We start from the raw sequence: 27,506 nt of genomic DNA, 5'->3' as shown, positions 1-27,506 counted from the left end.
AAGTGCCTACTGATATTCGTCGGTTAATTTAAGTCAAGTCCAACTACGTTGGATAATTGTGTACAGTTTCGGCTAAGTTCAGTTTAGTTTAGCATTAGATTAATTTATTATTTTCTTATCTTGATTCAAAGCCCAAGTGGAGGCTTTTCTGTAAGCCCGAGAAAGGGGCCATCTGTGTTTATAGTTGAGATAATAAAGGGTGAGTGTAACCCTTCTCTGGATTTTTCCATTTACACACTTTGACTCAGCGATAAGTCGCTATGTAGTTCAACTAACTTTCTAAGAAGTCAAGCATAGAGAAAGTAGTTAGAAATGTTACAAATTAATTATCTAGAAATAAAAGTTTAAAATCAAGTCTGAGAAAGATTTTTATTTCTTTTCTCATTTTCATCAAAATAAGCGAACATTATATTTAAAACCGCTTTTTCACTGGATTCAAAAGTGTATTGGAATAAACTGAAACCTTTTAAAGTGGTACCTACGCATTGTATATAACCAATAAAATAAAATCTTCCATTCTAAAGCTTTCAGTTGACGTATTATATGAAATATCTTCCGAAAACCTTCAAATGAAAAGCACTTTAGAAGTCAAAGGAAATAAAAATCCTAAATAAATATCTCCTTCGTCCCAGGTAGATTGGTGTTAAAAGAATGAAGGTATTTGAATGTAACGATAAATATTTTCCAAAACTAACTGAAAATTCGTTTCTATAGGAAGACTTCAGAATGTCAAAATTAACATTAGCTGTTTCAGTATTCTAAATACGCGAAATGCATTTATTAGTAAACTAGAATTTTTGAAATATTTTTTAATGATTCTGAGGGCATGTTATGCAAAGGAAAGTAATTCTATGTTGATTTATTGTATATTATTAAAGGATTACATTACAATTTTATAATAATTGATAAGTAGTTATGAAATATAGAAGCTTTTAATTAAAAACATGATCAAATAATATAAATTTGCTTTTCTGCTTAAATGCATAACTAGCCTATGTATATTGTTTATAACCGATAGCATGATTCAAAAATCCGATTTAATTACAATCGCAAAAATGTGATGTGTGTACACCACATGACTTCCTGGCATGGCTTGTTAAATTATACACGTGTTTTTCTGCATTTCATTTAAACTTATTTCTTCGAATTTCATTAGTGGTATATTTCTTATTTAATCAATTCAGTTCTCATTTTGCGGGAAGACAAAAATGCATAAAAACTCAAAACATTTTCATTAAAAATTGTAAAATACAGAAAAACATAAAACAACAAATACAGTTAAAAACAGTTATTTAAAAAAAGACACGATTAAAATTAGACATTCTTTGCAAAAACAAGCAAATCAACCAGCAGAAAGGAAGACAGATTTTTCGGTGCACAAAACTGAAAGTAAGTATTTTACATGCATTAAAATTATAGATTATTTTAAATTAGATCACCGAATAATTAAGATTGAATTCGAACACAAATTTAAAAAGAAGTACAGTCAAGGTTTATATTAACAACTTCGCCCTAAATTTTAAGAATTATCTAACATAGCTAAAAAGGAACAACTACGAATGTTTTAATAAGTAATTACATTTCGTTTTTTATGTAATAAAATCTCTCACTCTCTCTCTCTATATATATATAATTACAAAACAATTTTTTTAAAAAACAAAATATAAACATGCCTGGTATTTTAGCGCATTAAGCTCCTGAAAAATCATCAGTAAAGATATAAAGTAAGAAATTTAGAACTAATTTTTCACAAAGACCAAAAACTGAAATTCATAATTAATAAATTTTAAATAATCCTATAAATACAATAAAGAATTTTAAAATGTTAAAACTAAAAACCTTTCAAACAAGCAATACCCTTATTAAAAAAATTAATGAAATTTAAGGGAAAACGAACACAACAGAAGAGGAATTCAATCAATCTCAGTACCACTTCGTCAGGAGGAGGAACACTGAAATCAATTGAAATTTTTCTTCCACAAAAAAATCCTTGTTTTTCTGTATCCAAAATTAGCCGATGAACCATTTCAATGCATTTTAATTATAATAGTTCACCCGAAAATTCTGGCCCTTTCCCAAAGCAAGGGAAAAACAAAGTCAATTCTAATAAGAATCTTGTACCTTAAATAAATAGAAATCTATTTAAAGAATTGAACAGAGAGAAAGATTCTATTACTATCTGCTGTGCCCTAATTTAACCTTTTAATGTTCTCTCTATACTTTCTCTCATTCTTCATTCCCACCAAAATATTGTCAGTAAGAGAGGAATTACGCAACACTAGAGAAACAAGTGAATTGAACAGAAAAACTCTAGCAAAATTTACTTTGGCCTTAAAAGCTTTGAGAGACTTTAGTATGCTTTAGCAGCCAACAATACCTCTTTGAGACTTGTAATTGATCATTGTTAACCATCATAGGAAATATCCTATGATAAACGTCCATTTAAAATCAGTTTAGTTTCATTTCGTATGCAAAAAAACACTAGCGTATTATTTTTTTTCTAGGTTTAAATGGTGTTTATTTGGTGGCATGGCTATGATAAACTTGCTAAATAAATGAAAAACAAATAATGAATATTACATCTTATCAAATTTCAAAGTGGTGTGCATAGCTTGCATCAATTTCTTTTGCGATACACTATGACTAAAAAGAGTGTAAGAAATCACATTTACTACCTTAGAAATTCACAATAGGAATAACAGGCACTTGTTTAGATACCTTTGTGATAAACATCCAGCATTTTGAGGTCTAGCAAGATGTGTGAAATTGTCATTCTGTTTTGAGTGATTATCCCCGTTTTATCACAGCAGATTACACTTGTGAAGCCCAAGGACTCTACGACGTCCAAGTTCTTGACCAGGCAATTCTTCGATGCCATACGGAAAGCTGTTTCGGTGAGACACATCTGCAATCAAAGTTTGAATTTACAGATAAAGCATAATTCTTAATATTTATGCTTCTTTAATTTTTTTTTTCATTTGGAAACATGTTAACAGCCTTTTTTCAGCTGATGATATTGTAATAATATATCAGTTCTAAAAAAGGCAAAACGTTATGAAATTTATTTAGGTTACAAAACTTCAATGAAACTGTTAGTCGTGCTGCATTTAATGTAATGTAAGTTATCTTTAACAGTACTCAATTTGCTTAGCACGTTTTTATCTGCCTACATAAATTTATAGGCTTTACAAACCCTATCCGTCAACTGAAAATTTTACGCTATAAGCAATAGTTACCAGTATCATGTTGCCCGATTGAAATTTATAAACCTAAAAATAAAAAATTCGGGAGCATCGAATCATTTCGTTTCAGTTATGAAAATTTAGAAAGATCATTTTTTTTACATATTACGTGCTCCGCCCTTAGGCCTTACACGGAAAGGGAAGGATACCCCGTGGAGGCCTTTTTAAAGGAAACTGGCTTGTATCCATGTTACGCATTGGGAAAAACGACGAAAACGCCCATGCAATCAGCCCGTTTGCCGGAACTCGAACCCTGGACGGAACTACCAGTGTTTGGTGGCTTTTAACGCTCGACCGCTGGTGGGTAAAGACCGCTATTGGACCTCATAACATTCTAAAAGCAAACTGATATTGCAAAATTGCTAATAGTAGATGGTTTGACTTCTCTATCAAGAGAGATAGGTAGGCAACAATCAAAGCAAATCGCATGATTCTTAAATCAAAACAGAACTAACTACAAAGTATGCCCATTAGTGTAATGCTTTTGCTCTTCCGCTTCGCTTTAATTCGAGAACTTTAGGCTAACCATCCTGTCATACGCTACTGCACAGTTTTTCAAAACTGTTTCATTTGCCAACCTTTCTGATCAGATGAAATATATTTTGCGAACCTTCCTTTCAGAAAAAAAAAAAAAAAATCTGTCAAAATTTCAGTGTATTTTTAGTGCGATTTCTGAGGTTATTATTTTTTTAATATAAAAAAATATCATTTAGAAGTATGTTACATTGAAAAAGCATAATTTATAAAACTGGTGAAAGATCTTGAAACATCTTTAAAATGCACGTAGAATTACTTAGATTGCCCCGAACGTGTTGTGGTATGTCCGCTCATAAAAACTAAAATTTTGAAATGATTTGAAGATCTCTCATAATTCTTATACTAATTAAAAATATATTATATGGATAACAGTTTGCACCCTTATGACACACTTTCTAACCTTTATTACAGCTCTCCGTTTAAAGCCTTTACAGGTAAAAGTAGCTTCCTATTTCTTATCCAAACAGCAAATTAAAAATTTTTAATAGTCCATTTTTATTATTTTGACAGTAGAGACACCTTTAGTTCAGTCTTTCGAAATTTTGTGGCAAAAATATCACGCCACATTGTTACCAAGCCAACCAACCTCGTAAACTTTACTATTGCATGAGATATAAATTCTTTATTTACCATGCTCTTATAGAAACGTCTTAAAATAGAAACGTCTCTAATCGAAACGTCATTAGAAACGTTTTTTAATAATTCTATGAATGGTACAAATATTTTTAAATTTATCATTTAAATAGTATATAAAAAATTACATAAGTTACATATACATGAAATAAAATAGAGGTCTAAATTCTGAAGTGAGTTGTATTCTAAGTTGTTTTTTACTAATCCAGTTTGTAAGACTGATAAGTTTGATAATACAGATTAAAAGTTAAATTTATGATTCATTCATCTTTCAGCTCAGATCGCTTATTGGATTTACGTTTTCAGTTTTAGGAATAAATTTGAGGATGGCTAAAGCTGTTAGAATTAGTGGTATAACAGATTATCCGCATAATGAATAATATCGTACTGCATTGCTTAGTGTGGCAATGCGACTAGAGAAATAAACATTCTGCAACCTAAATAGTATCCTGTTCTTCTTGTGGATTAATTGCAACTATAACAAATTTCTTAGGCACTTATAAGAGCGTCTCACCAAGACCTGCCAAACTCTGCACAGGCAGATTTCTCGCTTGTAATACCTAAAAAATGTCCAAAGAACTTTACCAGTCCGACTCACAGTTTTCGAGACAAATGCAAAAAACGTATGACGCTATATCTGGGGCAAGAGGTCCTTAATCAAAATTTGCTAAAGTTTAAAAAATATGAAACAGATAATGAAACAAATTCGAAATTAAAAATTCGGGCTTTCAGGTGCTTATGTCCGTGTGAAGGATTACATTATTCAAATTTTGTATCGTGATTTTTCACAATGCGCGTAACATACATACAGTCATGCAGATTCTTCATTATTTAATTTCTTTAAATATAATACGGGGCGATAATACTTAGAGGCAACAATCTGAAAAGTGATACGCCGTTTATAGGGATTGAACGCAAAATGCAGTTTCGACACTAATATCCCGTTCAGAGCTAATGTCCCTTTTAGGCTGATAAAAGAGAACTAGATAAACTGAATTGAGAATGAAACTCAGAAAAGCATAAATTCTCCAAGTCCGTAAAATTTCAGAAAAAATTGGTGGCCAACATACAGACAGATGCTTCAGAATTGCCTGAAGTATTATCCTGTGTTGGCCATGATGAACGCATTAAAAAAAACGTGTTTAACATCTTTATCGACGCTAACGCAGCTGCCCAGTACATTTGAAGCAAGTTCAAATCACTTTAAATAGTTATTAAAATTGTCATGAATCAGAAATGGAGTTACTTTAAAATCTGTTGGAAACTGATCAACTTTTATTTTGTACAGATTTGTAGGAAAAATCCTTTTGGTCCATTATTTCGTGAGGCCATATATTCTCTAAAATACAGATCGCATCATTTCTTTAAAAGCATTTCCTATGAGAAACAACGTGAATTTTCGTGGCTAACTTTGCTACAGTCTCATTTTCAAAATTTCCATATGAAGTGTTCACGAACGTAAGCAAAATGAATTTGTATATCAGGATCTTACAAGGTTTTAATAATAACCTAAATTCTAATAGCAAGTTTCTATGAAAGTAATTATACCGAAGAAAGAGAATCACTATATATTAAAACGCGCATTGATCTCAAACTACTAAATTTTGAGCTAATTTTACAGCAAGGTTTAAGCATAGCTACTCAGCCTAGAAACACTTTACACTTAATCACTAATTCTGTACCTTTTGAAGTCTATTTCTTGTTTATTTTCATGAATAACAAATGCAACCTTATGTAATCCTCCGAGGTTTAATTTCTTCGAAATTACTAGTGTAAGTTTTAAAAGGCTAAGCTTTTACAAACTGTCACGATTCCCCTACCCCGCCCTCTGGAAATCGTGCTGGGGATATTACACTTATCCGACGGTATAATTACTTTCTTTATATATGCTTTAAAAGCTACGAGATTTACCTGCGTGGTCTCTGATTTATTTTTGACTTCATATATAATATATCATATCAGTACCATATATATCATATCAGTACCATGTATATCATTAAGATATCATATCAGTACCATGTATGTCATTAAACAGTATATATCATATCAGTACCATGTATGTCATTAAGCTATCATTGTGCAAAATTTATCCTAAAAAATCACTCTGGAAGAATGTTTGATAAAATTTTAAAATGTTGTATAGTATAAAACAATATTTTATTAGTTTTTCAAGTGAAGATACTTAGTAATAAAAACCACTATTCAATAAAATATTTAAAATATTAGAAGTATAATAATAAGAACCATTACTCTAAGTTCTTCAATTATTAAATGTTGCGTAATTTTACTGAGCATTTTTTCAATGGATGTAACAAATTATGCGTTATCTTAATAGAAACTCTTTCTGGCAGAAGAATTGTCTTCTAGGAGTAGAATTCAATTACACATAGACAATGAAAGAAGCGCTTAGCCACAGTATTAGTTTCAGTTTCAGTAACAACCAATATACACTTTCTGGCCAAAAGTATCCAGAAATCCAATGGAGTTCAAATGTTGTCATAGAGTTGGGAAAGCAGAATTGTCCAGAATGTCCATATACATCTCAGCGTTCGTGTTTCTAACCACAAGAACTATGGGATTCAGGCCAAACCATGGAACATACCCCCACACAATGATGCTGTTCCCAACCAAACTCTACAATCGACACAATGCGTTGCTTAAGAAGAGCTCGCCGGGCCTCCACCAAACCCAGAGGCGTCCAATGATGCTGAGCTTTGCACCAACGTAATCGACGCTTCGTATTCTGGGGAGTGATGTTTGGCTTGTGAGCGGTGGCACGATCACGGAATCCCACGTTAATTCTCGACGAAGAATCCTGCTACTACTACTAATACCTGATGACCTTTGGAACTCTGGAGAGATTCCAACCAACAAGGACTTGCGATGTTGTTTCACTACCTTTTTCAGAGTTTTACGGCTGAGTTCACTAATTGTTTTCGGCTTGCCACTTCGTTTTTTTTTTTTTTTTTTTTTTTTTTTTTTTTTTTCAGTTTCACTGCCTCAACGTTTCCACTTCACAACTACACCACTCACAGTGAACTTTAGCTTCTGCATGTAGAATGTCCGAAGTTTCAAGAACTGATTTCCCACAAAGGTGGCATTCAACTATATTTCCACTATCGAAGTCACCAGCTCTTTTGACTTTATCGTCTCACAAGCGCATAATTATACCTTACAAACACTAACAACACTTTTATAGCTTTCGGTTCTTCATCAAATAACGTTACCTGCCAGATCCACTTCTTTAGGTGGGTGTCCGGATATTTTTGGCCAGATAGTGCACTTTTGTAAGTCTTTTTGCCTGACGAATATTATAGCTACCCTTTTTCTTTCCATTGACCTTCTTCTCACGAAGTCTGAATTCGCTTGCCTTTCAATTAGGTAATATAGATCAGTTTTTCTTTCACCTCTTTAGTTTTGATACTGAACTGATAAAAGATATACTGTAATCTAAGGAGTCGTTTCAACCTGTGAATTAAAATTTTATACTCCATTTCTATTTCTCCTTTTCCCAGACTAATTTTAGTTACTTACACTGGAAGTATGCATATTACATAATATAATGAATATAAAAGAACCGAGGCTGCGCAGTTATAAAAGTAGAACAGTTAGAGATTATTTTCTGTCAGTTTCCTTACCTCGACCTTGTTACGCGATTCCTCTTCGCCATGCCGACAGCTACTGATTTCGTTATTAGTGTATTGCTTTTTGTAATTTTGAACTTGATTATTTACAGAAGCTAAGGAATATAACATCAACAAGACGATTTACTTTTATCCCTTAACTTGTTTTAAGAATTTATAACTTCAAAGATAAGCGTTAGAGGTTTTTACTTAATTTGTTTGTCGCGATTAATTTAAAGTTTTTCCACTTTTCCCGTTAATCTTAGACATGCTTAAATGCATTTTTATGAGATATCTATGGTTTATAACTAATAAATATCTCAGATACTTATCGGCGCAATTATTTATCTCACTTTGAGTTTAGATTATTCCTGGTGATGAAGTTTCTTCGGATAAAATGAGAGGGTAGAGGCATGTGATAGAAGTAAGAACTAGAATTGAGGAATATAATTTGCCTTATATTGAGAGAATTAATGCATTAAATGGAATGGATACTCACTGCAACATTCGTGGTGAGTACGTCAGGAATGAGTGCAATGACCAGAATGCTGATGTATATTAAAATATCCGACCAAAGGTAATTGCGATAAAGACCAAGCACGAGAAATTTTAATCCGATGATGATAGCAAAACAACCCATTTTCCGAACGAGTCTTTGTACCTTTGAGTGAAGTTCTGTGGTAGAGCTCTGCAAAACCGTCATCCTCCTGATCAACCGACCCCTCACAGTTCTATTGCCTGTTGCCACCACAACCCCAGTACCATAACCTGTAAAACGAACACAATCGTTAAAAAGATGCATAAGCAAATTTCAGGGCAATTGCCCAGACAGCATCCTTCAGTATTCAGTTACATTTTTCAGAGTTATGTGTATCCACTGCTGTAGACATATGTTACACCATTTCTTATTTTTAGTTATAGTAGTATTATCTCTACAATAAATGTTACAAGTTAAGCTATAACTATGTTATTGTAGTTTGACGAACAAAATATTCAATCCTTTGTATAGGTTATTGAATAATATTATTTGAAAATATTTTGCATTATCTCGAACGCTACGCTAGTCTTTATATTGCTTGGACAACCTTTCGCTATTTATACTTTATTATCTTCGTAACATGCATTGCAAACATAACATGCAAACAATGAAATACATTTTTATGCAGAGTGCGTCAATTTTGTTCATGAACTCAAAGGATTCAGAATACGGCAATTTTCAAGATCTTCCACATAATCTTGATTAAATAGAAGCTATTAATATAAGATTTGGAACCACAATATAGTTAGATATAGCAATGACAGTGTATGAAGAGGTTTATCTGGTTACAGTTTAACTGCATGCCGATCCAAAATCAATCTTTAAGAGTCTGTAAAATTTGGTCAACTAAAGGTTCAAACAGAAGGTCTTAATATAACGCAAAACATGTTGTTTGATAAATCACGATCACCTCATACTGTATTCAACCAATGACTCACCATGCATTGTTTTACTCCTGCATTTTGGATCTCAGTGTAATTAAATAAAATGTGATAGTAAAAGTGAGCATTCAGGGCATTTACTGATCATTCGAAAATTTTCCTATTCCAATCTACCTATTAGATGCTTAACATTGGTAACAAAACTTCATCCAGTGTATAAATGTTTATAATATTTCAACTTAAAAATAGTGGGAATGAAATAAACAGCCGGTATTACTGTAGTCGTCTGTTTTAAGTATTGTGTTCAATAATTAATAATAATTTGTATTCTAGCATCATCATGTTCTGGCAAACCTGGCAGATAATTTGGAAACTAGAATCTAAAGGCATTCTTAGCGGGGAAAAAGTGAATAATCTTCTTAGGAAAATTTAGATGTAAAAAGTTCATTTAATGATAATATGGAGTTTACAAATGGCATCTGGAACCTAACGTTTACAGAGTAAAATTATACATGAGTTAAGAAATAATTTGGAATTGCCAAACAACTCTTTTTAATATTGGGAAGCAATACATTATTTTAAAAATGCTAAAAAATAACCACAAAACAGTGTTGAAATCGGGAATAGCTCAAGAATGGGCTTTGTTAAAGGAAACCGAACTATGCCTCGCGGACTAGTTTTAAAGTAGAATAAATCAGCTACGAAATCGAGGTTTGTTTTCGACGCTTCGTCAAAGAATAAAGCTAAAAACTACGGCAAAATTTAAATCCTAATATATTTACTATTATTTTGACGTTCTGTGAATATAAAGCTGAGCTCTGTACTGACATAGAAAAGGCGTATGGTCAAATTTGAAGAAAATAGAAACGTTTTGAGACTTGACAATGCGTCTTCTGCAAATTCTCTTATAGAGAATACTCAGAATGACCAGAAACATTTTCGGGATTATTTGCGGTTCATTTATTCTTTCAGCTACATAAAATATCATGCAAAGAAGGACAAAAAAAATTTAATTGTGAAGTTGCTATGTTATACAATGCTTTATATGTAGATGATCTATTTTATGGACCTTGAAAAAGGCCCTCTACTTATCTACCAGTGCTGTCCAAATATTAAAGAAAGCTAGCATGAATCTTATGGAAGGATAGCGGAACTGTCTATCAAGATTATTGATTACCTGGAAGTCTTGGATTATGATTTGGAATACGATGGCAGAGAGTGTCAAATTAAATTTGCGACAGCCTTTGGAGGCTTCCGAAACAAATAATTTCCGAAGTGGCATAAGGACCTTGAGGACCTTGCTAACTGCTAGAGAAACAAACGAGGGAGCCGCCGAGCGTCACAAGCGCAGTGACGCCACTTCCCCGGCGCACAGTATAGCCAACCAGCAGTGGTCCACAGGACGCTCCTTTTCAGATTCCCAATACTTAACTTGCTCGCTAGATGTTTATTGAACATTTGGCAACATTAAATTGACATTATAATGTACACATTGGTTTTACATTACGTAGTACACATTGGTGTTACATTACATTGGCTTTTCATTTTGCACACTGACATTAAATTGCATTAGCATCACATACTGTAATATTGCATAGTACTTGCTATAATTTATGCAATTTGATATAATTGCCAAAAGCGTCTTATGCTTGATACAGGTTGAATCATATGCTGTTTAAATTATCGTACAAATTTTGATCTTTCAATACCTTTTCCTGAGTCCGAATTTCCTGAACATTTCTGCGAAGACGTCTGCAGCACTATGGACTGTCAGTACGGCGACCATTGTTGTGTATTGGCTTGATGCTGCTACTGAAACAGATGCGTCTGCAGTGGTACGATGAAACTGGACACATGAGTGGCACCACATTGTCTGTTCAATCGAATTTCAGGTCTGCGTACTTAAAATAATCTGAACCACCTTCATTGATCTCTGACAGTAACGTATCTGTGTGTGGCGGTAGGGAGGAGAACTAACTTTACCAGTTTGCATTTGTCCTCGTAATACCTAACGTACTAGTATCGAGTGTCATTGGCTAAATATTCGTCTTATGTACGGTTCTCAAGGTCTATGATATATGCAGTCGTTTGTGAAATTTCTGATGTATTCAGTCCAGCGGCTTTGCCCTAGCTCCGCAGCCCGCCTGACGCCATTTTCAACAAGATAATGCATGACGACCTGTTGCCTTGACTTTGCTCGATACAAAGGGTGTTCGACAGTTGTCCTGGCTAACATGTTCTCCAGATCTTTCTTTCATAGAGGATATCTGGTCATGAGTAAGCGAGAGACTGGCACATCCCCTCTCGTCATAAACAACGATTGATGAACTCTGGTACAAAGTTGGATCTCTATAGAGCGAAGCACACACATTCTGTCATCCGACTCGTTCACCAGGCGGAGTGTAGCCATTGTTGCTGCCAGAGGTAGCAGCTGTATGTACCGAAATCTGCAAACTGTGTACCTGAAACCACTAATTTTCTTCCCATTACACTATATATATATATATATATATATATATACATACCATAAAAACAATTTTTCTATTTGTTTTCTTTCCTGGTGTAGCAGTTTTAATTACCAATATCGTAAAACCTTTTTTTTTTTAATCTACAAGTATAAGTCTGTGTAGAATGTTTGTGAAACTAAAGGCCACCTAAATTATACAGACATTATGTATATTTTTTACTTATTACTAAAGATTTAGCAGTATTTCCTCTAAGAGGAGTTGATAGCTTTCACATGTAGTGTCAGAACTGATTAAAAAAACAGTTCATTGACAGAAATAATGTAGAATTGTCCTCATGCACTTACCACTTATGCATCGAGTTCCACAGAAAGCTATATTCTCCGACATAAATGCGTCCTCGCTGGTGCAGTTTGGTGACTTAATTTGTGATTCACTGTTCCCAGTCAAACTTGAACTGTCAATCTCCAGATTTAAGGCGTCAATTATACGGAGATCAGTGGACAGCACATCTCCAGCTGTTATCAGAACAACGTCACCTATGACGACATCTTGTTGAGGGACTCGGATCTTTTCACCATCTCGTACGACCCTCACAAACTGCAACAAAAAATTCAGAAATGTTGCCTTCAGCAATATTCATTGTACCAATCCTCAGTATATAAGCACAGGCGGCTCGACGTACAGAATGTTTCAAAACTACTGCATGATAAAATGTCTTTAAAACTGTAAGTAGTAAACCTAAGGTTTTATTTTAAGAAATAGGTCACTCAAAGCAGATTTTAAGACCACCTTTTGTCACGGTGCAACTTTAGTCAAAATATATGAAACTTAAATTATGGGATTCGAAATTTCCAATTAACCCTAATGAAGATCTCTGAAGGAAATTCTATCTGTGATATTCAAAACTGATTCTGAAAGATTTGTCAACATTTAATGACTTAAATCTTTCTCATCCTAGGAAAATAACAACATGTTTCGGCTAATTATTAAACGAGGGACTGAAATACTCATTAATTAAGTAAACTAACTAAATTTAGTCATTTTAGTTTGCATATTTGTAGAACAACACTATATCATACGAGCAAATGTAGCGTAGCAGGAAGTAAAGTAAGCTTTGTTTTTCCTAGTTACGTAGTGAAGGCAGAGCTGTCTAATTTCAAAGAGATTTAACACTCCTTCAAATTGAAGTCACAAAATTTTAAGAAACATGAATTCTGAAAACAAAATTAATATGCTTGACTACAATTTACTTACAAACAACATGAATTAATGGAGCAAATGCATTTTTTTTAGCAAACGAAAAAGAAAAATCTACATGAAGCTGAAGAGTAGATTTATTACTGCAATCTTTGTGGTCGTCCTTTCAAATCTCCGCTTTTTTATTTTAACTGTTCTAATTTTGTTATCATAACCGTGGTAGATTTTGATAATACATCCTAAAACCCATTCATAAACTGTTATGTAGTCCTTTTTGGCAAGTACTATGTTACGAATAGAAATACGATTTTCTCTAACATTCATTTGGGTCTCTTCTATAGAATCCCTAAACAATCACTCGATTATTTTCTTAAAATAATCTGAACCACCTTCATTGTTCTCTGACAGTAAGTTGAACGAATTTCATTTACGTCTATTATCATTGGCTCCAGAACTGCTTTTATCGACCTCCCTATTAAACGTGAGCTGGGATCGAAACCCCATAATCGTCAGAATTTTAAATGGACGCAACAGCTCACGAATTTAGTATTCCCTCCACTTGCAACTTGCACATTATTATTTCAAGCTCCTTGTATATAAATCATGTGTTTACTTTCGTTCTCTTTAAAAGATGTTTTACAGATTTTACAGCGGCCTAACATAGACCTCCGAAATGAGGCGACTTGGAAGGGATGAATTTCCAGTCTATTTTTTTTGGGGGGGAGTGAAATATGAGTCCAAAATTTTGTTAGGAAAATAAATTACATTGTAAAATTTTCTTCAACAAATAATTTGCTTTCACAAAATCAGTGATTCACAAAATTATTATCAGTGAATATTTTCGCACATTTGCCACGTCCAGCCATCAAATGCTTAAGAGTGGCAACTGAAGAATAGAAAATTATATCTGACAGAGATTCAAGGTGGATAACTCGTGTTACAAAGCATACACACCCAAATAGAAATTTTATTGGAAATAAAATGGATCACATAGATCCGAACCCGAGACATTAAATTAGGCTGTTCTTTTCTTATAATCTCTTAATACGTCATATTCTCGATAATCTGTTAAGAGAAAATCGGTTTGCAAGCAAGTCGCACTGCTTTCGCGCCATACCTCTGCCACCTAATGGCCAAAATGATAACTTTATTTATTTTTTACGCTTAAGGTAGATCAGAGTAATAATAAGGATAGTTCTCCAAGTTTATTAATTGGATGAATATGCCAGTATCCAACGACAAGTTCGTTTGAAGACAGTTCTAAAACTGGAAAATTGTAATGCCTAGGAAAGAGCACGCTTTTCTTAGTTCATTAATGTTTCGTTTTCATTCTTTCTGTTTTTTTACCTTATGTGAATACTTATTTTCATTCTTTTCATGGAAAATGGATCAAAATGACTTGCGTTTTCAGTTACCAAATTGTTTCGTTCTAAAAGAAAGCAGTGCCACTCGCATCAAAAGTGAGCTTGATAGTGTGATGTCCTACGTGCAGGGAAATTGGTTAGCGGGTCAGCATTTTTATGCGCGGGGAAACTTCCATCAATGATGCACCTCAGTTGGATCAAACAAATAGCGCTAAAAAAACCACTGACAAATTCATGACTGCTGCTATGAGTGCTTGGCCGTCTACACAATGCTACACCTTAATTTTCTCAGTTGAATCGTTATGGCTGATGCGTTATGGGCCATCTCTGATCGAAAGCATAGAAGAAATCTAGCAAAAAACAGGGAAACAGAAGAAATCTAGCAAAAAATGGGCCATCTCTGATCCAAAGCATAGAAGAAATCTAGCAAAAAACAGGGAATAGGTAAACATAAACGATAACCTGTGCAATGGATAAAAAATGAACGAAGCTTGCTCTGCTAAGAAGACTGGTCGACCGTTCCAGTCTTGAAGAAGAAACGGAACGCCAAATTTACACAGCAGGTTGGCTGTTCGGAAATGCGCCTGCACACAGAAGCAATGTTGCTTAAGGTGCCATCCTTGATAACGGATTTGAATTCTTTAATCACCCACAATATTTGACAGATCTGATATTCGTGGATTATACCCTGTTTTTGAATTTGAAGAAGCATTGTTCCTGAAGGTTTGGATGATGAAGTTGTTACTTATATTAACATGCTTCCGCATGAGAAACAACAGTCGTTTTTGCTGCTGGTATTGATTTATGTTTTTCCAGAATTTTGGAAAAGGGCGACTAATAGACAATTTTAGTAAATCCTGTTAGACCTCCAATACAGATTTGCTGTATATGGAGTTCTATGAAATTTTGATCAATCTGGTGTATGTTGAAAACCTGGTAACCTTCAAGAGTCATTAAACAATTTCATGCAATAAATTTCATACTTTCTCCACGTATTGTTATTATTTTTGTTTCTACGTGTGAATACACACAGTATATGGCTCGACATTCATAATATAAAGTAAGATAACTGTAAATTTCGATCGAAAGATCGAAATTTCCTGCCTACATGGAAAGTAGTGCACGCACAGGCTTTCGGCATTCTTTGCGCAGAATCAGACACCATGGCATTCATGGCCAGTCTGTACACTTCATTATGCGAGATTAAAGTGTCTCAGAAAATCAAGGGATCCTGCTAAGCGTGAAATAGAGTCAGGAGTACGGCTCATAACAATAAGAAATATGAAAGCTTCAGATATTCATCTCCAGACATGTGAGTGTTCGGTGACAAAGCAACGAATGACATGCGAAAATGTGTGAGACTGTTCACAATAATTGCATGATGACTTTTTTTGTTAAATCGTTTTTCGAAATATCAAATTCCTTTTTTATGAAATAAATCACCACTTTTAACCATTTGCCAATTAAAGTCTTCCACGAGTCTTGATTGTGGCTTATGACATTTATAGCTCCTTAAAAGTTTAATTAAAGTGTTTGAAGGTTTAGTTAAATTTATTGACTTCACATAAAATGTTTTATGCTTTGTTTTATTAATAATGAAACACTCGCTCGTTAACTCTTTCATTGCGTGATTAAAAATTGGTTAAATATTTTCATAACAAATTTTGAAGACGTTCCAGTGATTTGCAAATGTTTATTTTTTCATTAAAATGTGTTTATTTCAACTAACTTATACGAGTAACACATTGTAATGTTCCAATATAGAATTTACAGCTACATGTGTGAAACCTTGAGAACTGGTAAGCGAGTAATCGGTTTAGCTCAGTAGACAGACACGTAAACTTGAGAAGGGTGAATTACCCTTTATTGCTCAAAATAAAGTCCCCAGATGGCCTTTTTCTCAGGACGGACATAAAAGCCTCCACTTGGGCTTGAACTCAAGAATACTACGAAATAAAACTTAACTAAGCCTTAACTAAAAAGATATAGCCGAAGCTATCAAAATTCTACAGGAGCCCCTTAAACGTTCACTAAATGGCGAAACTATCAAGAATTACGGCCGAGTGTAGTATAGCTAAAGAGAGAGTGGATAAAAAGCGAACGCGCGTTAGTCAGAATCTCTGACTCTCTAACGAAGTCAGTGGAACTTTAAGTACTGCTCTTCCTCCATTTGCATTTAACCGCGATTCACCTGAAAAACTGAAAACACATTCTGGTAGGAAATTGTAAGCTGCTGAAATTAGAGGAGATAGGAAAATGGTGTTAATTAAAAATAACTGTTAACAACTTAGGATAAACCTTGCAACATTTATGTAATTTATTTTAAATAATGGATGAATGATCGAGGAAATTAAGACTTGAGTGGTCTTTTTTTTTTTTTTTTTTTTCCGATTTATTCCCATTTCTATTCATACGCCACAGAAAACATGAAAAGCAGAACATGCAATGCTATTCTCAATAGCGAAAGTAAATGATTCAAAGCTTCAAACTTTGTAAAAAGAGCAGAATCGTTGTATATAATACGTATTCACTTTTAATATTTTCAACAAAATTTTGTAAGCGTTTTAACTCTCAAGCTAAGAAATGGCGGCTAAAATACTTCAAAAAGAATTTCTAAAAAAATGCCGTATAAAAATAATACGGAAAGAGGGAAAGGGCAAAATAAACTTTAGAAAATCTTTCAATGGACATTTTAATGCTTCCTTCAATGATTTAATGAAAGTAAAGGGATTTTCTTTAATAACATTTCTTTTAATCGAAAGAGGGTGAAAGCTTAACACCTTAAGGAAAAGAGTTCTTTATCCTTTCTCAAGCTCATCGAACTCACAAGCAGCTTATGATACTGTTATCCCCAACGGTAATAGAGCCATAATATTTTGTAATTTTCATAGTGGACTGGAAAATTTTTCGAAGAATTTAATAAAATGGCTGACGAGATATAACGGCGATTTAGCTGAAAAGAAAGTTGGTTTTAATAATTTCACTAAAAAGAAATTTCCAAAATCATTGGTGCATTTTGCACAATTTGAATTTTAAGTATTGGGTGGAAGACAGGAATGAAATGTATATACTTATTACAAACATTGATACATATTACAAACGTAGATATACGTATTAAAAACATTGATCTAAATATAAATGGATTAAAACGTTTACCAGAAGACCATAATACAACTGGATATAAAGGAATGCGGTTTGCTTGAATATGGATCGCAAAGAGAAGGACTTTGTTGGAAGAGATAAATATTTACTCGAGTGTTTTCGTACTATAAAGATATTAAAGATCACAAGAAGAATGACATTGTGTCACAAGAAGATCACAAGAAGAATGATAGTGTTTCTTTACTTGGTACATACCTTGAAGTAAATTAGTTATACGCAACGAACTAGTGTTTGCACGTTTCGGATGCAATTCTAATGATTGTAAATGATAACACTGCGGGGGGAAAAAATAAAGGTTTCAGATTTTAAATTACATCCAAAGTGGCCGGTTTTTTCAACATTTTGTACGTTACCTTTATTTATTAAATATATGTTCTTCGCACTTAAACCATAAAATTCAGTTGAAGAGCAATATCTCAAAATACTTTTAAAATGAGCATATCTTTAGATTTTCCGATGCACAGTCTCGCGCACTGAAGATAAAACTGTTTTTTCTGAACAACGTTGCCACTGCTCGCTTGAAAATCTTGAGTTTGTTAATCAAAAATTCGTTGAAGTGTTACAATATAATGTCGATAATTAAACAAATTTCAATAGGGCTTCCACATGCCCATATTCCATGGAAGATTATGTTCTTCAAATTTTGATGGCTCTAAGTACCATTGTTTTATCACATTGCAAGAAATATATGCAGATTCTTCATTATTTAATTTCTTCAAATATAAAACAGAGCGATAATATTTGATGGCAACAATCTGAAAAGTGAAACAACGCTTATCGTGAATTGACTCAAAATGCCAAAACGAAATTATATCTGGGCAAATTTCCCCTTTGGACTAAAAAAAATTAGACAGTTCGATATCTCCCGTTCTATTGGGCGGATTGACGAAGTTCAAATTGTCTTTTTCATGTCTCGAAAGCGCGATTTAGGATATATATTAGAGGTATATATAGCATTGCTCTAACATAGGTATTTTGACACAAAATCGGACTTTTTCTGAAATAACATACCATTTTTTTTTTCCATATTTCGATTGTACGACTAAAATTATGTCTAGATATTAAATTTTGTAATATTAAGTGAACCTAGCGCCAGAGTGTCGCTGTGGTAAACAAATAGAGTGAATTTTAAAGAGTGCATTTATTCTATTGTGGTTTATGCGCTGTCGACGAAGTAGATTTAATTCAATCCAATAAGTTTAAATGAAATGCAAGAAAAAATGCGTATAATTTAATATTCCGTACAAGGAAGTCATGTGTTGTACACATCAAATTTTGCATTGTAGACGGGAGGAAAAAATGGTAATCGTTCATTCTTTCAAACAATTTTGACAAAGTACGTAAATCACATTTGGCGTTATTATCGTTTATAACAAGTAAGCTGAATTCCAAAACGAGCCAATATGTAAATTCACGTATATCTTAGGAAATTTTGAATGAAAAAATATATTTTTTTTTGGAGGTACGCTTAGGAATACATCTACTTTAAGATGATGGTAAAAACTGTATAGGTTATAATTCAAATTTTTTTTCGAACAATTTATACAAAAATATTTTAAAATACAAATTTTAAAAATAAATCATAAAAAATTTGCGAATGCTACTTGGACTAAACCTAAATTTCCAATTTTGGAAGAAGGAAGCAAGTAAGTTTAATAAAAAAAGAGATATTAATAAATCTATACCAAAATCAATTAACATTGAGGAGCTAAAATTTTGAGAGGTAATTTTTTTTAAACTGCTCCTGCGATTTTTACAAAACTTGACAGTTTGGAGTAATTAGAGTCGTAGAATCGAAATATGTGAAAAACTTGGTATATCATATTATAGAAAGTTCGATTTTGTGTCAAAATACCTATATTCGAACAATACTATGTATAAATATAATACATATCCAAGTCGCGCTTTCGAGGCGTGAAAACCGCCAGTGGAATTTCGGCGATCAACCCAGTAGAACGGGAGTATAAAACTGTTCCGCCCCCTCTTTTTTTTTAACAGTGTACTATATCGTCAGTGGGTTTAATTTTGCAATCAGTATCACTTCAGTCAAAAATATGCACTTTCATCAACCTGCGTTTCGTTTACGTGCAAACCACACATAGTTCAATTTTAATTCTTTTAAATTGTTGACATTTTCGCAAGTATTTTGTATACTTGTATCAGACTGATCATGTAGGTTTTTAAATTTTTTACAACCAGCAGCTCTTACTGATTGAAATATACGCTCATCTCTTCCCCACAAGCTCATTTTTGTGGCGCAGCTTCTTTTTTATAAAATCCTGTTCAGTTTGCGCATTGAACAGAGGATAAATTGAAGTATCATTTCTGATGAATACCACTTGATTTTAAAAGCAAAAGAGATTCTTGAATGGAGAAAAGAATGGCAGAATAATCTAAAAGAGATGGCACGCGTCCACTTACGCAGTAAGAAAGAATAAAGCCAGGCAAAAATAAAAACTGCTTCAAGCTTTAGAATCTTGCTCATTTTTTGTCACGCTGTTATTTCATTTATCGGTTTAAATGGAATGAATGGGCTTTCACTTAATCCAAATTTTGCAATTATTACCATTATTATGAATAATTACTGTTTACTAATGTTTCAAATTCGTGTCTTTAGCCCTACTTCAGTTTTAGAAGTTGGTTTGCTGTTATATCTAGTTCTCTTCATTTAATGTTTATGGTTTACTAATGAATAGCATGTAGTTCAATAAAGGAATAGAATATATTAATTAGTTATGCGTTAGACATGTATGAAAGTACTGCATATAAGACAAATTTAAAACTGACAAAATGTATATATTAATACTTTACGAAAGCAACAGAAACCAGCATCGGCCGAGCGTTAAAGTCGCTGAGCACTGGTGCTCTTCAGCGTAGATTTAATTCTACGCGAACGGTCTGGAGGCTTGGACGTTTCGTGATTTCTGCAAATATAACGAAGTTACAAGCCAGTTTCTTTTAAAAACCTCTCTACGTAGGCATCCCTTCTCTTAGTTAGTAGCTTAGCATACTTTGCTCTAATTAAATAAACCAAACCCAGACACTAAACATGGTAAAAATACGCAAGAGCAATGAAGTTTATTGGAAGGGAGGAACAAACAAAAATCTGAAAGGTTTCAGGTTTTAAATTATGTCCAAAGGGACTTTTTTTAACATTTTGTCTGTTGCCTTTATTTATTAAATATCACGTTCTTCGCACTTAAACCATAAAATTCAGTTCAAGAGCAATATCGCAGAATAATTTTGAGCATATCTTTAGAATTTCCGATACAGAGTCTCGCGCGCTGGGGAGAAAAAGGTTTTTTCTGTAAAACGTTGCCATTGCTCGCTTTGAATTCCTTGAGTTTTTTAACCAAAAATTCGTTAAAGTTTTACAAAATCTGAAATCGATAATAAAACAAATTCCAAATTTCAAATTTGGGCTTCCAGATGCCCATATTCGCAGCAACATTACGTTATGCAAAATTGGATGGCTGTAGGTACCGTTGTTTTGTCACAATGCGAGAAATATACATCCATTTATGCAGATTTTTCATTATTTAATTTCTTCAAATACAATGCAGGACTCTAACATTCGGTGGCAACAGTTTGAAATGTGAAACGGACATTTATAGTGAATCAACGCAAAATCGCAAAACGAAAGCAATAGTCCTTCAGGGACAAAGCCCCTTTGGACTTAAAAAAAAACGGGAATCAGAATAGAATTTTATCTTGTTGTTACTTATGCTCACATGTCTCATAGTAACATCAGCCCAAGCCCACGAAATTCCTCGTGGCAAGGAGCTCAAGATTACGCCTGTCGTTGGCAAACGCCTTGAGCCCCTTGAGAATTTTAATAATATTATTATTTGTCAAACTACTAGTTTATATATTTTCGATCATTTACACCTGATGAAAACATTATTTGAATGACAGATCTGTTAATTAATCTTTGGTTTTAATTGTTATTTGCCGATGAACGTATAAGCCATATTATTCTAACTAAATGGTTTGCCATTAAATGTGAATGGTCTCCTAAAACGGTAGTGGTTTGTATATTTATGTATGGAATATAAATATTTGTGAGCAGGAGAGACGAGCATTTAATTAACTGCCAATAATCAAGCTGAATGACAAAATCTTCGAATTGTAATTATCAAAATGCATAACATAGATATAGCCCATTCTCACTACTTTAGACATGGATTTGCTGTTATTGATCAAGATCATTATAGAGGTCTCCAGATCATTACCAAAAGGAATGTCCTATTTAAATTTTCTGCAGCTAGTGTCCATTCTTTCAAACAGCTCCTTACTAAACAAAGACGCAAGATCTGTACTATTCTGCAAGAAATAAGATTTTGAATTTATCTTTCCCAACAGTAATTTAATTACAGAAACTTGTGCAATTTAGAAACAATATGTGTGTAATATTTCTGATGTTTTTATTCGTTATTAACATACTCAATAGGTAGCCTAAGCAGACAATTTACAGGATTATTGCAAGTCATCAATTGGGGTTAAAAATGTTGTGTTTCATAAATTAAAAAAAAATACTACGTAAAAGTGATATACAAATCTTTCAAATTTTTTATTCACAGTTCTGTAGATCCTCGTTCCGTGCATCTTATGTTAAAAAGCACTAATGAAAGCGTCACTACAGCTCTGCCCAAACATATTGCAACATTTTCTTGTTTCACGCTTGGTTACTAAAGAAGCTGTAATGCAGTCCTAGGTCTCCTTTAATGTTGCTCGCTATATGAGGAATATTTTTAGCTTACTCTCAAAAGGAAATATCCCGCTGTAATGTCGGGTGGCTAAGCTCTGTCTTCATGTTGAAAAATACAGTGAAGTCGACGCTCGTCAGTTAAATAGATGTTTACCTTATTCTGTTTACAAGATGGAATCTCCTATTGTTGTTGAAATACAGAAATTTCTTAACCTTTTTCACTTGAAGAAATAATCAGAACAGTAAAAGTCAAGTTACGAGATAAACGTGCAATAAATTCTCAAAGGGTAAAATGGCCCCTACGCTTAGCTGTGCGAAGGGCGTTTACATTTGGCGAATCCTGTTTCAGTTTAACTGCAGCAAGATAATTTGTCATGCTTCGTCTGGGCTTTTACACTGAGATTGCTTGTGTCAACTCAACTTTCACTTGTGACTATCTGCCTAAGGAAAAGCTTCCTAAGAGGAACTGGCTTCTATAGCTAATACATGGGAAAATGCCTTAAAATTCACATGCAGATAGCCCGTTAGCCGGGATTTGAACTTGGTTTAAACTACTAATGTTTATGGATTTTCTCTCGGCTGCTGCTAAGCGCTATATTTCCATTCCACACATCTAGAGTCCGTTCGACACTGAATAGTAGACCGGTAGATAACTCATAAATTTGGATTATTTCTTGTATGCGATGGAAAAAAATTATACTTTCTGATGAAATCATCTGTCTCTAAAAGTAGCAACATCTGCAAACAACATGGCTGAAGTTGTAATCATTAATCCCAAATCTTCCAAATGGTTTGACGACGAGTACTAGGTTGGCAATTGGCACGATTTGTTAATAAAATGTGAACAATTTTTACAGAGGTTTCCATGGAGTGATTTCGTTTTCACTCATAATTTTATATATTGAGTCTTTTTTAAAACTTAATTCTTAATTGTATTTGCATAAAAATAAATAAAGGAAACCATATTTCAATTAAAGATTAACCTTCTATAAGAGTTCATTGTGTAAACTCCGTCTCTTAGTAATAATACTGTAAATGCCTAATATAAAAAAAACCCTTAAGGAACACTAAAGGGAAAGGATATCCGAAAGTGGCATCTTCATCAAATAATAATGCTTAATAATTACATCAAAATAGTCACTTAATGAGATTAATTAACATTAACACAGATGAAACTAACCTAAATATAATAAGCCGTACTGCCGAACTGGCACAACGGGCAAACTAAAAGAAGCCAAATAATAAAAGCCTAAAACTAAAGTACAAGATGAGCACAACTCGTCCTTCCACTCGCCCTCCGAGCAAAATCTGTCGGCCTCGCCAACAGTGTCATCTCGACCTTTATTCAGAATAATACATGCATATAAGAGAAATATAATTAAAATTACAATGTAAACAGCTGTAATCATTTACAGACAGCAAGAAAGATAATAACATTAAACATTTCTGTTAGTAATAGCATAATCATATTTACAAACGTAATTTAGAACAAATAATATATACAGAGATTTTCTGTGTAAATAAAATTCTTACTGTATTACAAGACAATCTAATTACTCATATTATAAACTTATTATTACTTAAGTGCACAGAATATTGATTAACATTGAACAATTCTCGCTTCAATACATAAATCAAACAGATTTTTACTAATATAACAGTATTTATTGATCTCCTAAAATAAAATATTCGTATCTATTTAAGTTCATAATAATCCTTGTAATGCCCAGTTTAGCCTTTTCAGTTGTATATAGAAGTTTTGCATTAATCTTTGCAATGTTTCTATGATATTCTGCTCTGGTAGGTTCTCCAAGTCGACACTCCCATATATAGTGTGAACTTGTCGCCAGGTGGCCCACCTGACCACAAAGACTATTTATATACCTTTTATGAAATCTGTAATAGTCATTAGGAAATTCACCACGTCCCGTTAACAATTGATTGAGCAATGTATTACAATATAGTCTTTTCGAATTAACCTTTGGGAGAACACTACATACATTCCTCCCCTCCTTTCATGCCAGTTTTGAAAAATTTGATCCTGTAAATTAGTTTTAATTGAGTCTATAGATAATGGTCTATCAAAATTCTTCTTTTGTGACGTCTTTTGCGGCTTTGTTTGCTGCTTCATTTCCTAGTATGTTTGTACGTTCTTTTATCAAATTAATATTTATTTTGAACTTTACATTCATTTCATTCACAAGATCTTTTACTCTTGCCACTTTCTGTGAAAGGCATTTTCGAGAATTCAAAGATTTTAAAATACTGAGTCAGTATAAATGAAAATCGCATCACCAATAATAAAGACTCTATTATTGAACAATTCTCGCTTCTCGTGATCAGCCCATTCCAATGCTTTTTCAAAAGCAGCGAGTTCAGCATCAAAAATTGTAGCACTAGGAGGTAGTCTATATTTTCCTTCAAAAATTTTTTTATTATCCAAAAAGACCACAAAAGCAGCACAGACATTCTTATTAATAACGGAACCATCAGTATATATTTCCAGGCCATTTCTTGCAGAAGCTCCTTTCTCCAGGAAACGTGTTTAAATTTTGCTGGTTGAAAGTAATATTTTTCTTGCTTTTTACCTAATTCATTACTTAAAATATGTATTTCGCCATAAAGACTATCTTTTCCCATATTTTAATCTTTAAATATCTATGTTTCAACATCCACAATCACGTCTATCGGTACCACTCCAGCCAAAACTTCTAGGCTTGTAGTTGAAATAGTTCTATAACAGTCAGTGATTGAAAGCAAAACAATTCACTGAATTTGTAATAACTTGATTCTTATATTTTCAGTACCTGTCCACCAAACTGGCGCTCCATACGATACTGCACGTTCACTTCCTCTTTTATATAATACCTTTAAAATGCTCTTGTTCTTCAAAGAATCTTTATTTATAAGTCTATTTAATTTGTTTATTACTTTAAATATCTTTTCCTTAAGTTTTGCCAAAAAAGGGGTAACCCAATCATATATAAACATAGAGGAAAAAAATGCCTCACTTTAAAAAATAAATAAATGCCTCAAAAATATCTTTCTATAGTTTTCTAGACCTGGATTGCGTTCTCATTTGTGACACTACAAGTCAATTTCCGGAGACAGCTACTGTATTAATTATTACAGTCATTTATTTGTACTCATCATTCCTTCCTAGAAGATAAGCATATTTGCGTACGTGGGAAAAAAAAAAAAAAAAAGATCTCATCACTTCCCAGTAAACACACATCCCATTTCTGTCAATACTCAATCACTGCAATCTCATATTAAGCAGGCAGCTGTGAAATTATTCAGAGGTATGAAACAAATCAGATTGTCTAATGTGATACAAATCCATGAAGTATTCATGAGAAATCTACCAAAATTTCTTTTTCCAGACTCACATTATGTTTTGCCTCGCTGCAAATGATGCTTTTTATTTCTCCGTGCAGCCTGCTGTCAATAATGCAATTTCGTGCTTGCATATCATAACACACTGGGAGCTGTCCCTCTCCCATAGAACAGGATTAGCTTTTACAAAAGCATTTCAGATAAAGATGAGCAAATAACCATATGATGATCTCCAAGTGTAAAACGTTTCTGATGATAGGAGATCGAGTTCAGAGTTATTACTTAACCTTGTGCTTTAGTTTAGTATATTATATTCTGTCAATGACATTCTAATCATGCTCACCAAATAAATGACACATTCGGTATCAGACACAAGCTATACGAAAGTATTTCTTTTTTACGAGAAAATCATTGATTTTTTTTAAAGTTTTTCATGCAATTTTTAAAACAATGAAGAAATCATAAAATCTTGAACTTGCCAGAAATAATTTAATATGCCATTATGCTTTTAGTGAACTAGAAGCGTTAAAACTCAGACGTTTTCTTGTCGAATATGAAACCTGAGATCTTTCAGTTGCTAGCTGGACATGCTTACTACCGCAGAAAATATGGCAGGAAAAGCTTTATCTACTTTCAAATTGAGACAGTCTAATATTTCCAAACTTTGTCTTTCAAGTCATCACGTCATCATTTAGACGTTAGCCGCTGCTAAGCGCCAGAAGCAGTGATCGCTTTATTATGGAGGCACCTAATAGGTGGGCCACCTTTGCTTCATATGAAGGGACGGATATATACAATCATGCCTTCTTGAGATTCGAACCCGGACCCTTTTGTATCGCGGTCGGCTGCCGTAACCACAATACCATCTGGATGGCCGACTTTTTTCAATATAAGAATGACAATTTTTAACGCATTTCTTCAAAGAAGAGATCCACTGCTTGTAATACTCATAACAAAGACAATGCTTTCTTTGAAGTTTTGGGAAACAATAAATTCAATGCACCATCTGGTTCTCCTACCCTGAAACTAACCGATTTCTGGCTTTTGCTGAAAACGAAATCTTGTTTGTCCGGATGTATCTAAGTAGCGTCGTCAAGAATATTTAGGAGAAGATACGTAACAGAAAGATGACATTATTTCCCGAGTATTGAAGAGGCATGTGTTCATTGGTTATTGGAAGCTCAAGAAATGGAGCAGATTTTGTTGAAACGCGTTAATTACCTCAGTTTTTTTTAAATTGCGCAAGGACTTCTGAGTTTAAGTTTTTGATGAGAAATTAAACAATCTTTCTTGCCATCACGCATGCATTTCATAATACGAGTACGAATACATTCAGCTCATAAATCACCACTCGTGCTAATGAAAGCATTGAAAGGTTTAGCTCTATCTCACTCTGAAGTCCAAGAAGATAGGCTGTCTGCATGATTGCTTTCATAGTTCTTTACAGTTACATATCTCACTTGTCTGATAGTAACATCAGAACAAGGCCACGAAATTCAACGTGGCAAAGAGTGAAAGACTGCACCTGTCGTTGGCAAGAGCTTTGAGCATCATACACGTGACAGTACCACTTTGTTCAGTTCCGCTCCAAATTTTGATGCAGAGCACTCCTCGGGAACGGGTCCGAGTGTCTCCTACCACTCCCACCCTACCATAGACCTCTCGAGAAGACTTTCGGCTCGCCGCGTTGGCCCCATATTTTACGGACTCTATACATTTACAAACACCCGGGACTCATCCGAGATTCTAGACCAGGCCTTTCGGTCGGTTCATTTTGACATCTAGGATTTATGTCTCCAAAAGGCATATTAAAAAAA

At 33.7% G+C, this 27,506-nt stretch overlaps 1 protein-coding gene across 1 annotated transcript in view; it reads right to left on the bottom strand.

Annotated features, from left to right (window-relative positions):
* Positions 1 to 2,801: 2,801 nt before the first annotated feature.
* LOC146997395 (sodium/potassium-transporting ATPase subunit alpha-3-like) overlaps positions 2,802 to 27,506 on the bottom strand; it is a 40,114-nt gene continuing 15,409 nt past the window's right edge. The window contains exons 3-5 of the mRNA XM_085817865.1: positions 12,267 to 12,519; positions 8,531 to 8,803; positions 2,802 to 2,905 (exon numbers count right to left, since the gene is read on the bottom strand). Coding sequence (XP_085673991.1) covers positions 2,802 to 2,905; positions 8,531 to 8,803; positions 12,267 to 12,519 — 630 coding nt within the window. The remainder of the gene's footprint in view (positions 2,906 to 8,530; positions 8,804 to 12,266; positions 12,520 to 27,506) is intronic.

The sequence above is a fragment of the Stegodyphus dumicola genome, chromosome 5, assembly GCF_044657685.1.
Source record: "Stegodyphus dumicola isolate Sdum_Otavi_A_Nest chromosome 5, ASM4465768v1".
Classification (NCBI taxonomy): Eukaryota; Metazoa; Arthropoda; class Arachnida; order Araneae; family Eresidae; genus Stegodyphus; species Stegodyphus dumicola.
Note: the sequence above shows the minus strand (reverse complement) of the source record. Positions and strands in the feature narration are given on the sequence as shown.